The 14,057-nt window shown below is 40.3% G+C and overlaps 1 protein-coding gene across 1 annotated transcript in view; it reads right to left on the reverse strand.

Moving 5' to 3' along the window:
* Positions 1-14,057, reverse strand: part of Amph (amphiphysin) — a 190,960-nt gene that overhangs the window by 39,533 nt on the left and 137,370 nt on the right. Inside the window, exons 9-11 of the mRNA XM_051194671.1 lie at positions 13,617-13,699; positions 10,971-11,109; positions 9,668-9,796 (exon numbers count right to left, since the gene is read on the reverse strand). Of these exons, the coding sequence (XP_051050628.1) occupies positions 9,668-9,796; positions 10,971-11,109; positions 13,617-13,699 (351 nt within the window). The remainder of the gene's footprint in view (positions 1-9,667; positions 9,797-10,970; positions 11,110-13,616; positions 13,700-14,057) is intronic.

Below are 14,057 nucleotides of genomic sequence, written 5' to 3' on the forward strand. Positions count from 1 at the left end.
GAACAGCGGCTTTTTGTTTCATTTTGTTATTTTTTTGTCTTATTATTTTTTGTCTTATTGTGTCTTATCTGTGAATCCTGAAATTTATAATAAAAACCTGCCTGTCAAGAACCTTGAAATTCACAGGCAAATGGATGGAACTTGAAGAAACCATCCTGAGTGAGGTAACCCAGTACATGGTATGTACTCACTCATATATGGATTTTAGACATAGAACAAAGAATCACCAGCCTGCAATTCACACCACCAGAGGAACTAGGATACAAGGAGGAACCTAAGAGGTTCCCCTCACAGGAGGGGAAAGGAACAAGATCTCCTGAGCATATTGGGAGTGGGTGGAACAGTGAGTCGGGAGGGGGCTAGGAGAAAGAGAAAGGGAGGAGAGGAAAGCAAGTGGGACTAGGACAATTGAGTCAGGGAAGGAATAGATGAGAGAAAAAAGAGAGAGAAAGAGAGAGAGAGAGACCACAATAGAGGGAGCCATTATAGGTTTGAAGAGAAAACTGACTCTAGAGAAATGTCCAGAGACCTACAGGAATGACCCCAACTAAGAATTTGAACAGTAGCAGAAAGGCTACTTCAAATGCCCTTCCCTGATAATGAGACTACCATATCTGCCATCATAGAGCTCTCATATAGTAGCTGATGGAAACAGAAGCAGACACCCATTGCTAAACACTGAGCCAAACTCCTGATACCCAGTTGCTGAGAGGGGAGGAGTGATAAGAAAATGGGGCGAAACCAGGCTACAGAAACCCATAGACAGCTGACCTGAACAAGGAGGAGCTAATGGACCCCCAGACTGATAGCTAGGCAATCAGCATTGGACTGACTCAGAGCCCCTAAACATGAGTCTCAGTTAGAAGGCCTGGGCAGTCTAAGGGACCTCTAACTGTGGAAGCAGGATGTATCCCTGGTGCACAAAAGACTTTGGGAGCACATTCCCCATGGATGGATACTCCCTTAGCCTAGAGGCAGGAGGAAGGGCCTTGTCCCTACTCCAAATGACTTGACAGATTTTGTTGATCCCTCCTGGAAAGCATCACCCTCCCTATGGAGTGGGGGTGGGTGGGAGGGGTGTTGGGGGGCCATGGGAAGGAGGAAGGGAGGAAGAGGGAACTGATATTGATATGTAAAATAAGAAAGTATTGGAAGGAAAATTCCAACCCAAGGAAGGTAACTACGCCCACAAAAAGGGGGGAAAAGGAAAAACAAACAAAAAAAGAACCTGGGGGGGAAGGAGAAAAAAAATAAACATAATACCACTGCAAAAAACAAAAATAAATAAAAAAACAATAATCAATGATCGTTCTTTCCCCCTACTTAAATTGTTTGATCTTACCTATAAAATAAAAAAAAAAAGATGAATGGGAAGGGAGAGAGGATGGATCCTTTTTCTGTTTTTTATATAAAAAATATGTTAGGGCTAAAGGGTGACATTATAGTGTGGGTGAGGGTTGGGAAAAAATTTAATAAAAAAAAAGAAAAAGATAAGAAGCAAGCAGGCGTAGCTATCCTAATATCTAACAAGCTAGACTTCAAACCAAAACTAGTCAAAAGAGATGAAGACGGTCATTTCATATTCATCTCAGGAGAAATCCATCAACACAAAGTCTCAATTCTGAACATCTATGCCCCTAATACAAAGCCACCCACATTCGTAAAAGAAACACTACTAAAACTCAAAGCTCATATAAAACCTCACACACTTATAGTGGGAGACTTCAATACACCACTCTCAACACTAGACAGGACCACAAATCAGAAACTCAACAAAGAAACAAAAGAATTAACAGAAGTTATGTCTCAACTGGGGCTAACAGACATCTATAGAACATTCCATCCAAAGACAAAAGAATATACCTTCTTCTCTGCTCCACATGGAACCTTCTCTAAAATCGACCACATACTAGGAGACATAACAAACCTCAACAGATACAAGAGAATAGAAATAGTCCCCTGTATCTTATCGGACCACCATGCTTTAAAATTGGAATTCAACAACAATACAAATAGCAGAAAACCTGCAAACTCATGGAAACTTAACAATGTGCAATTGCACCACTCCTGGGTCAAAGAAGAAATAAAGAAAGAAATTAAAGACTTTCTAATATTCAACGAGAATGAGGATACAACATACCTGAACTTATGGGACACCTTGAAAGCAGTGCTACGAGGGAAGTTCATTGCACTAAGTGCCCATATGAAGAAAACAGAGGATAGTCACATAAATGAATTAACAGCGCAACTGAAAACCTTAGAACAGAGAGAAGCGAATTCACCCGCAGGAGCAGACGCCAGGAAATAATCAACTTGAGGGCTGAAATCAACAAAATAGAAACCAGGAAAACAATACAAAAAATCAATGCAACAAAGAGTTGGTTTTTTGAGAAAATCAACAAGATTGATAAACCTTTATCCAAATTAACGAAAAAGCAGAGACAGAACATGCAAATTAACAAAATCAGAAACGAAATGGGGAACATAACAACAGACACAGAGGAAATCCAGACAATTTTCAGGTCATACTTCGAAAATCTGTATTCCACAAAAATTGAAAATTCAAAGGAAATGGACAAGTTTCTGGATAACTATCACTTACCAAAATTAAATCAAGAACAGACAAACAACTTAAATAGACCTATAACCCGAAATGAAATAGAAGCAGTCATCGAAAGCCTTCCAACGAAAAAAAGTCCAGGGCCAGATGGATTCAGTGCAGAATTCTACCAGACATTCAAGGAAGAACTAATACCACTACTCCTCAAACTGTTCCACAAGATAGAAACAGAAGGTTTATTGCCAATCTCTTTTTATGAGGCCACAATAACTTTGGTACCCAAACCTCACAAAGACACAACTAAGAAAGAAAACTACAGACCAATATCCCTGATGAACATCGATGCAAAAATACTCAATAAAATAATGGCAAACCGAATTCAAAAATACATCAGAGAAATCATCCACCATGATCAAGTAGGCTTCATACCTGGATTGCAGGGATGGTTTAACATACGAAAATCTATCAACGTGATCCACCATATAAACAAACGGAAAAAGAAAAACCATATGATTATCTCCCTAGATGCAGAAAAAGCCTTCGATAAAATTCAACACCCTTTCATGATAAAGGTATTAGAGAGGTCAGGGATAACAGGAACATACCTAAACATAATAAGAGCAATATACAGCAAACCAACTGCCAACATCAAACTGAATGGAGAGAAACTTAAGCCAATTCCTCTAAAATCAGGAACAAGACAAGGCTGTCCTCTCTCTCCATATCTCTTCAATATCGTACTAGAAGTTCTAGCTAATGCTATAAGACAACAAAAAGGAGATCAAGGGCATCCAAATTGGAAAGGAAGAAGTCAAACTGTCTCTATTTGCAGATGATATGATAGTTTACATAAGCGACCCAATAAACTCTACCAGGGAACTCCTACAGCTGATAAACACCTTCAGCAAACTAGCAGGATACAAGATAAACTCAAAAAAATCAGTAGCCCTATTTTTTTCAGACGACAAAGAGGCAGAGAAAGAAATCAGAGAAACATCACCCTTTACAATAGCCACAAGCAACATAAAGTATCTTGGTGTAACGCTTACCAAACAAGTAAAAGATCTATATAATAAGAACTTTGTGACTCTAAAGAAAGAAATTAAAGAAGATACCAGAAAATGGAAAGACCTCCCATGCTCTTGGATAGGTAGGATAAACATAGTAAAAATGGCAATCTTACCAAAAGCAATCTACAGATTCAATGCAATCCCCATTAAAATCCCACCACAATTCTTCACCGACCTTGAAAGGATAATAATCAACTTTATATGGAAAAACAAAAGACCCAGGATAGCCAAAACAACCCTATACAATAAAAGAACATCAGGAGGCATCACCATTCCTGACTTTAAGCTCTACTACAGAGCTATAGTTCTGAAAACAGCCTGGTATTGGCATAAAAATAGACAGGTAGACCAATGGAATCGAATTGAAAATCCTGATATTAATCCACGCACCTATGAACACCTGATTTTTGACAAAACAGCTAAAATGATACAATGGGGCAAAGACAGCATCTTCAACAAATGGTGCTGGCACAATTGGATGAGGGTGTGTAGAAGACTGCAGATAGACCCATGTCTGTCGCCATGCACAAAACTCAAGTCCAAATGGATCAAAGACCTCAACATCAATCCAGCCACATTGAACCTCTTAGAAGAGAAAGTAGGAGGTACCCTTGAACAAATTGGTATAGGAGACCGCTTCTTGAACATAACTCCAGGGGCACAGACACTGAAAGAAACAATTAATAAATGGGACCTCTTCAAACTTAGAAGCTTCTGTAAGGCAAAGGACACAGTTGACAAGACCAAACGGCAGCCCACAGACTGGGAAAAGATTTTCACTAATCCTATATCCGACAAAGGGCTGATCTCCAAAATATACAAAGAACTCAAGAAACTAGTCAACAAAACACCAAATAACCCTATTAAAAAATGGGGTACAGAACTGAAGAAAGAATTCTCAATGGAGGAAATCAAAAAGGCTGAAAGACACTTAAGAAAATGCTCCACATCCTTAGCTATCAGGGAAATGCAAATCAAAACAACTTTGAGATACCATCTTACCCCTGCCAGAATGGCTAAAATTAGAAACACCAGTGATGACTTATGTTGGAGAGGATGTGGAGAAAGTGGAACACTCCTCCACTGCTGGTGGGAGTGCAAACTCATACAGCCACTTTGGAGATCAGTATGGCGGTTCCTCAGGAAAATGGGAATTAGTTTACCACAGGACCCGGCAATCCCCCTCTTAGGCATATACCCAAAGGATTCACATCAATGCAACAAAGACATCTGTTCAACTATGTTCATAGCAGCACTATTTGTAATAGCAAGAACCTGGAAGCAACCTAGATGCCCTTCAATTGAAGAATGGTTAATGAAGATGTGGCACATCTACACAATGGAATACTACTCTGCAGAAAAAAAATAATGGTATCTTGAAATTCGCAGGCAAGTGGATGGCACTTGAAGAAACCATCCTGAATGAGGTAACCCAGTCACAAAAAGAGGAACACAGTATGTACTCACTCATATATGGATTTTAGACCTAGATCAAATGATCACCAGCCTATAATTCACATCACCAGAGGAACTAGGATACAAGTTGTATTCTAAGAGATTCATATAAAGTCCCTCACAGAACTGGGAAGGGACAAGTCCCCCAGACCTCAGGTATAGTGGGGGAGGACAGCTAATGGAGAGACAAGTAGGAGAAAATGAGAGGGAGGAGAGGAAGGCATGTGCGACCAGGAGGATTGAGCCTGGTTAGGAATGGAAAATAGGAAAGAGAGAGAGAGAGACAGAGACAGAGAGAGAGAACATAAAAGAGGGAGCCAATATTGGTTTGAAGATAAAGTTGAACACAAAGAAAGGTCGAGGGAACTACAAGACTGCTCCCAACTAACAATCTCAGCTTCCGTGGAAAGGCTATCATAAATGCCCTTCCCGGAGAGTGAGATCAACAACTAACTTCTCCATGGAGTCCTCAACTAATGCCTGTTGAAAACAGGAGCAAACACCCATACATAAACACTGAGTCAAACTAGAACCCAGAAGCAGATGGAGAGGACAAGACCATGCGGTAGAAGTACATAGAGACAGCTTACCTGAACAAGGAGGAGCTAAGGGCCACTAGACTGATAGCTGGGAAGCCAACAGGGGTCTGACTCGGACCCCCTGAATATGGGTCTCAGCCAGAAGGTCTGAGCAGTCTAAGAGACCTCAGACAGTGGAGCCAGGATGTATCCCTGGTGCACAAAAGGACTTTGCAAACATATCCCCCATGGAGGGATAACTGCCTTATTCTAGAGATAGGAGAGAAGCCCTAGTCCCTACTTCACAGGACCTGTCAGATCTACATGACCCCAACTGGATGGCATTCCCCTACATATTGTATTGTGGTGGGGGGTTGGGAGGGGAGGGTGTTTAGAGTGCATGGGAGGGGGGGGAGGGGGGAAAGGGGGGGGGGGGGGGGGGGGGGGGGGGGGGGGGGGGGGGGGGGGGGGGGGGGAGGGGGACGGGGAATGAAAAATAAAAAAAAAAAAAAAAAAAAAAAAAATTAAGGCTTTAAATTTTAATGTAGGGGTAGGAGTAGGGGGGGAGGTGAATTTATTTTTTTTTTTTTTGAAAAAGAAAAAGTGGAGTGGTGTGGTTTCTTTTTGGTTTGTTTTGGTTGGGTGGGCGGGGCGGGGTGGGAGAGGGTGTTAGTTGTTTTTCACCTGTGGATAGAGGGGGGCTAAATAGTGCTTGGGGGTGTTGTTTTTTTTTTTATTTTTTTTTGGAGGGCGCGGCCGTTGGGAGGGGGTGGGGTGGAAGGAAGGGGAGGGCGGGAATTCTTAATATTGTATATAAGTGTTTGTTTTTATTTATTTGGATTTTTTTATTATAAAATTAAATAAAAAAATACTCTATATGCAAAAAAAAAAAAAAAAAAAAAAAAAAAAAAAAAAAAAATAATAGTAATAAAAATATAAATAAATAAAAATGCCCACTGGTACAACAGTGGCATGAATACTGTGGGAGTAACCAATCACTTCCTGATTGGATTTAAGGCCTACTCCGCAAATTAAAAACCTATTGCTGGTGCCATTATTGGGCCAAAAGCCTGAGGACACATCAGAAAGACTATGGGAAAACATGCTATTATTCTTAAATGGATGTAGATTAAACCAAATCCTAATGACCTATGTTTATATTCACAGATTGATGCATCCCATAGCCCTTGTCAGAAACACTTCCTTTTGTGGTAGATGGCACTTAACTCTGAGACCCACAACTGATTGACATACAGAGAATTAGAAACTAACTGTAGAATGCTGTACAACCCATTTCTGGACACAGCAGGGCAATTTTAAATATGAACTCACAGTGATTGTGACAGCATGTACAAGACCTGTACTAGCTCAAGCTAGACAAAATTTCAACACAGAAAGGGTATGTATGCATAAAGTCCCACCCCTAGTTGAGGAGCTACCAGTAATTGACAGCTTCAGCTTTGAGGCCAGGGAAAGTCAGTTTTCTTTAAGGATGTGATATTTGGTAGATTGACCACATTTTAGTGGAAGGCCATGGGCCCAAGAATATAAGGGTAGCATAAACTGTTTCTGTAGAAGAAGAAAGAGAAGGAAGAGGAGGCTGAGGAAGAGGAGAAGAGGCAGAAGAGGAGGAGGAGGAAGAAGAACAAGTTGTCACAGAGTTGGGTGAGTAGGGAGGAGTGAAGGAATTAGAGGAGTGAATTATTACCAAATTATAAATTATGAAATCCTCAAAGAATACAATATTAAAGCATAATAAAGGATTCATGCCTTGCACAGGATTGCTTTTTACTGTTTAAGTTCTTGCGAGGAAAATTTAGAAAAGGTTGATCTGCCCTTTAGCAGTTTAATTTTGTGAACAAAAAAGTTAGGAGATCGGAAAGGCATTTTGGTCTAACTTTCCATAGTGTCCTCACATGTAGGAAAAAGGCATTTCCCACAGAAAGTTCTGAGCTAAAGCTAAGGTTTGGGCCATTAGAGGGCTCTGCAGGCTTGCTGGGGTTCTCGTCTCAGTCCTAAGGGCACGACTGGGAAAGTAAGTGTTGCTGCTGAGACGATTTTTCCATCAGACAGGAAAGATTTTACTTCTTACATTTGCAGCATCTGGCCAGGATGAACACAAGTGTTTTTCTTTCCCATTAAGTACATGATAAAAATAGCCATTTTCAGCCATAAACTATTTTCTAAATGTAGGATGACTCACTTCTGAAAAGGATCATTCTGTGTTAATGTAGGGGGAAATCATTGCAGATAATTTTCAGCTTTCTAGTTTTCAATAGTTCATGTTTCATCAAGAATTTGCTATTTTTCCTTTATTATCCATTTATCTATGCACTGCCAAAAACATGATTACCCAGTTTATACAATCCATTAGTTTATAAGTCCTGATACACAGTCCTTTCAATGCATCTAATATTATAAACACATAACATGTAATTGTCCAAAAGTCCTACATGAGACACTTGAAGCAAAACTGTTTTAAGTGGGGCAGTTGTAAATGGGCAGTCATCACACAGCCTTGACAGAATCTGTTAATTCACTGCAGAAGTCAGCTCAGCATCACGGATTTGGACAATCAGCTCAGCATTACTGATTTGGACAATCAGCTCATCATCACTGATATGGACCATGTAGACTTCCAACTGATCAAATCAGCATCTCTCTGAGTGAGATCTCAAGAATAGAGATTGTAGCATGTGTTAAACTGCTGCTTTCAGCCACAGAAGGATAAATAACTGAGGAAATAGATAAAAACACTGCAAAAAAAGGCAGTTTCTATTTAAAATAAAACTAGATTTTTTTTCACATCATAACCCAAGATGACAAACTGAAATGTAAATTCCATTTCACATCTCTGTTTATCTTGATGTGAAATCAGGGGCCATTTGGTGAATGAAAACATTGGATTTCATACTCTGTGATCCAGCTTCTGGAGCCAGGGTGCCTTTCAGATAAAACAAAACAAAAATAAAAAACAGAATCCCTCTTCTTTTGTCCTCTTAAATTAAAATGAAACATGTTAATAATGCCTCCCACCCCCCACCCAACAGACTGCCTTATGTTTCTGGTGAGTTTTAATTTCAAAATCAGCTGAGCTTCCATCCTGAAGGACTGCCTCCCCCCTTCTCCCCTAACCAACCCTGTTCCATCTCTATCATTCAACAATACTAGCAAGAGTTACTGCTTCCAGAAATACTTCAGGACTCTCCTGGCATCTGTAATTTTCAAAAGTACCTTGATTATCCCTCTCCCTACCACAAGGGTCCTTGTAAGGAAGCCAGAAAACTTCAAATAAAAACACTTAAAAAGCAAGAACACTTCTGAACCTCATCTTTACTTCTGAACTACTCTGTGTGCCATCTTCTTGCCATTTAAGAAGCCTCATCTCCCTAGACAGGGAAGTCCTCAGCTAAGTACACAGGCTTCTAGAGGACTAAAGCCCCTACTTGTGATGGAATTGGGAGGATTCTATGGGTGGACACAGGTAAAAGCAACTGAACAAGGACAAGCTACCCTAAAATATGCTCAGTGCAATTGTTAATGTAGAAAACCAGAAAATGTCTCTGGCTAGTAGCAAATGTGTAGGCTGATGCAATCTGGAAATAAACACATAGCTAAGAGCCAGAGGTTGGTAAGTCCAGCTGATAGGATAGTAAGGGTCAATGCTTTTGTGAAGACAATATTGTGATGTAAAAATGGCCATTGAACTAAAATGGCAACATTAGGACTGCATAACAACACAACCTGATTTTTAAAATATGAAATCAATTAACTCTCAAGGGAGTGAAGACAGAATGAAAGAAAACAAGCCAGGTTGTGTCACAATGGTAAGATGACAGTGACTCTTCATTTTATGCTTTCAAAATACTCTACTCAATAAATGTTAGAATATTCAAATTCAATACATTGTTCGTATAATCTTTTTATTTTTACACAAATTAAGCAAGCCCAAGTGACACAATCTTATTAATGGCTCAAATGTCTGCTACTTTCTCTACAGCTGCCCTGAAATTCCCTCCCACCATGGTACTTTCATGGACATCCCTGCTGCCCTGAGCACTCACCTGGGAAGGTGTCGTCACATTGATTTCTGGAACAAAGTTGTCCTCAAAGAAATTGATGATGTTCTCCTGCTTCAGTTCTTTTGTTGGGGTGACTTTAGGCAAAGGTGGGACAGGAGGCCCTTTTCTTGTCTAGGAAGCATCAAATACAAACATAGTAGCCAGAGACATTATAGGTAACATCTTTGAGGAAGTCCCACAAAAACACAGGTATGTGACCAGACAGACTTCTGAATGAAACTGGACTGTACATAGGTGTAAGCCTGCTTGATTCAAGTCAGGAATTCAAGCCACTTAGGGGCTATATGAATACTGACAAGTAATGGTCTATTTGGAAGAAGTCAGGTCATGAGATAAGAGCATGCATCTCAACTTAAGCACTGTCCAAGGCAGCAGGATCTATGATGTCACATGGAGGCCAGGTATTCTTTAAACTCAACTACAGATAATTTCTATTGTCCACAGAAAACTGGGATTTCAAAACAAAAATTCAGCCTATTTTTTTTTTGTTTTGTTTTGTTTATTTTTTCCAATTGAATCAATGAGGCCAACCAGAGATATCTTCCACACCATTTTGCACTCCAGGATTTTGAAATGAGAACTTTAGAATCTACTTCATGTATCTTCTTAAACTTTCAGCTTCAGCCATATCTATGAAAACTTATACTGGACCCATGGATGTTAAATGTTCCTACAGAACTACTATTTTCACTCAATATAAAGAAATCAAAATTAGTATTTTTTTCCCCTCTTCAATTCCCTTTGCCTGGTCCTTACAATTTCTTTCAACTTATTATAGACTCTTATTGAGAGATCACTCACTCACATGTAACACAATATGGGTGACACCAAACACTACTGCAGTCCTGGGTAGCCCTTGATCCCAGTGTAGCCTCCAGCACTGAAAATGAGGTCCACAATGAATGGAACTTTGAAGATGTGATTTTTGTTTTTCAAGGCTAATAACTGAACTGAGAGAATGGGGTAAGCCAAGCAATTGTTCCATTATTGAATGGACCCACAGCCTCTAAACGGCAGGATTCTCAGAGAAAGCAGGGATGAGTTCATTATAGCTCTAGAAGCTGGGGATGGGCAGGATGGTCCAAAGAAATCAAACTCTCAAAATAGGAGAAAAAAAAAAAAAACAAATAGAAAAACAGACTGATTCCATAGAGGTAGTAATGTCTACTGTCTCATACCTTAGTCTTGCCACAGAAACATTTTATACCTGGTCACTACAGGGTGATCCCAGAAAAAAATCACCCACCCCATGAATTCTACCATTACCCAGGTATATACTTCCTACCTGTGAAGGTGACCTGGGTCGCACTGGGGCAGGAGACGCAGGTGCTAGTGTATGGTTGGGGCTGGCTGTAGGGCTGGGCAGGGGTGAAGGCTCTTCTGGGGGTGATGGTGTCTTTGCAATGCGAAGAGGACCTGAGTCACTGGATGGACACAGAGGATTGAGCAAGAGGCCTTCTGAGAAGCAGGTCTCCTCTGACCCAAAGTTCTTTATCCCAGAGAAATCCTGAAGCTTAATATCATGTTATATTATTCCCTATTTCCAGGCTAATTCTAGTTGTTAGCAGTAGTAACAGATGCTGACAACTGGCACCACTTACTGTTCTCTATGACCATGATCTCTTTTCTTTACATCAGCCATGCAATTTTGATCCCACATTAGATATGCAAAAGGCAGAATGTAAATAAGAAAAAAAAAAAACAAAGAAACTCAGTGTTTTACTACATTTGTATTTAGATCTTAGTACAAATGTCTTGTTCTCTCCACATGCCAAACAAGCTTCAAAGATTTCCCAACATAAGATGTAGAAATAAAACCAGTTTCACTTTTGATAGACAGGAGAATCATGTCATGCCACAATCTATAGAAAACTACCCAGAAAACTGTCACTTTTGTTTTCCAAGTCATCTCAAGAGAGTGTTAATAAGTCTTCTGTGGGAGTGCTTTCTGATTACATTTGAGGAGTCACCAGTTACTTTTTTCCATGCTTTATGAAACAATGAGTAACTCAGACACCTTGCAATATGCCAGAAGACCACATGACAGGTAAGATTCCACAACTTCCTAAAAAGCCACCATGTTCTAGGCACCTTGCCAGGTGCTTGGGGACAGTTTAACATGACTCAGATAGCAACTGGGACACATCCTACTCTCTAAGAACTTCTAAGACAACAGCCAGAAGGAAAAGAGTCGGTGACCTAAATAAGAGTACAGACACAGAAGCATGATCTACACATTCAAGAACTAAGGGAGTGGGTTCTTCAGAGAGAAGACACTACATCAGTGGTTCTCAACCTTCCTGATGCCGTGACTGTTTAATACAGTTCCTCATGTTGTAGTGACCCTCAACTATAAAAATGAATTCATTGCTATTTTATAACTATAATTTTGCTACTGTCCTGAATTATAATGTAAATAGCTGATAGGCAGGACGTCTGATATGCGACCCCAAAGAGTTGCAACCCAGGAGTTGAGAACCACTGCTCTACATGATTGGGGCTCTGGACCCACAATCATGACTTCTGACAGGAAACAGTCCTGATCTAATCTTTAGTCTAGAGACTTCCCAGGGAGCTAACTCACCACCTTGCTCTTCAGAGGAATGTAAAAGAGATAAATAACACAAAAATAAAGTAAGAATACAAAGAACAAAAAGGAGGAGGAGACATTTGTTAAGTGGTCGTGGCCCTACTTCTCACTTTAGCTGATTTTGAAACTGTACATCCAAATGTAACTGTTGCTTTCATTTCCATGTGAGGAAGTCATTCTTTGTTTCTTTACCTACTTGACTTTTACAACATCCAAAAGTCATGTGGATATTCAAACAATGTTGGAGCCATAATCCTGCCCCTTTCCTGGCTTCTTTTAGGCCATGTCCTTCCCTTGGAGAGAGAAGACACACTTGCTACTCTGGCAGGAATAGCAGGGGCACAGTTATGGCCACTCTCAGGAGTAGTAAGTGATCAAAACAGCAGTCATCACACACTGACATATGGAGAAGTTGGCACTGCATATGTTTGTGAATAATTCTATAAATATATTCCTATGAATATATTAGAAACCATTTTTGTTTTGGTTTGGTTTTCACCACAGAGTTCACTGTATTGCTTTGGAGGTTATCCTAGAACTCACTCTGTACACTAGGCTGGCCTCAAACTCAGAGAGATCTCCCTGCCCCTGTCTTCTGGGTGCTGGGATTAAAGGCGTGAGCCACCAACACCTGGAAAGTCTATCAATATTTTTTTTTAAATGAGGTTATTGGGCTTCAACAAGGAAAACAAAACAAATTGACAGCATAAACAAATTAAGTCTTCAGAAACCTAAAGGGCCTCTGATTTATAGTTTAATGCTTGCTAAGCATGGGTGGGATAACATAACAGAGACTTCAAAATCATAAGAGGAAGTGGACCTGCAATCAAACCAAGGCAAACAGCTAAGATGTGACAATGGGCCCTCAGTCTATGACTGGCACACCATCAGCAACAGGCAATGGAGGCATAATAAAGCCATGTTGGGTGGTAAATGCCAAAGCAGTGGGAGAGGTGGAAAGGGCTCTTCCACTTCCTTCCTTTCTTCAACAGATAAGAGTCAGCACACAACTTCGGAGCCTTCGAATATTTTCTATTCTGGGTAAAGTAACAAGTAGAAATGATCACTACCCCATACTATTGCTCTCAGGTCCCATGTGAGCCAGAGAGGCAGCTACTTACTTGTACTGTGACCAGTAGCATATTGAGGTATCTGAAGCCCAGAAGGAAATATAAAAGCCACACATCAAAGGTTGGGATCACTCTCCAGGTGGAAAGGGTCCTTTTAGACTCTTACAAGGTGAATAAAACAGTACAATGTGCTCTCCAGACTCCAGACAATTCAAAGCACAGCACATCACTGCACATGGGACATAACCAGCTCTGAGGAACAGTGGCATACCTGGGAGCTCCTTGAATGCTGAAGGCCTTGTCAGCATGCTGATCACCGAGTTTCGTCATCACTTCATAGAGCTTGTGGCAAAGCTAAGGGGACAGAGGCCTATTAGCTACAGGACGTTCTAGTGCCCACCCATGCTGTTCGCCTTAAGAAAGAAACTGTTTAATGAGAGGCTACAATTACTCTAAGAATTAGATTGGTATCAGGGCACTTGAAATTCCATATGCCAAATTTAAAATCTATAGCTAAGCTGAAATAAACCAAACACTAAATCAATCAAATACGTATTCACTAGAATATAAAGCAGAAGAGAAAAACTTATTGTCTTAATTCTATTAGAAATAGTCCCATGGCTGTCCTGATGAACTACAAAAACAATGGTAATCAACATGGCTGATGCCTTTCTGAATATTTTGAGACCAACTTTTCATCAGTTTAGAACAT

The sequence above is a fragment of the Phodopus roborovskii genome, unplaced genomic scaffold (assembly GCF_943737965.1).
Source record: "Phodopus roborovskii unplaced genomic scaffold, PHOROB, whole genome shotgun sequence".
NCBI lineage: Eukaryota > Metazoa > Chordata > Mammalia > Rodentia > Cricetidae > Phodopus > Phodopus roborovskii.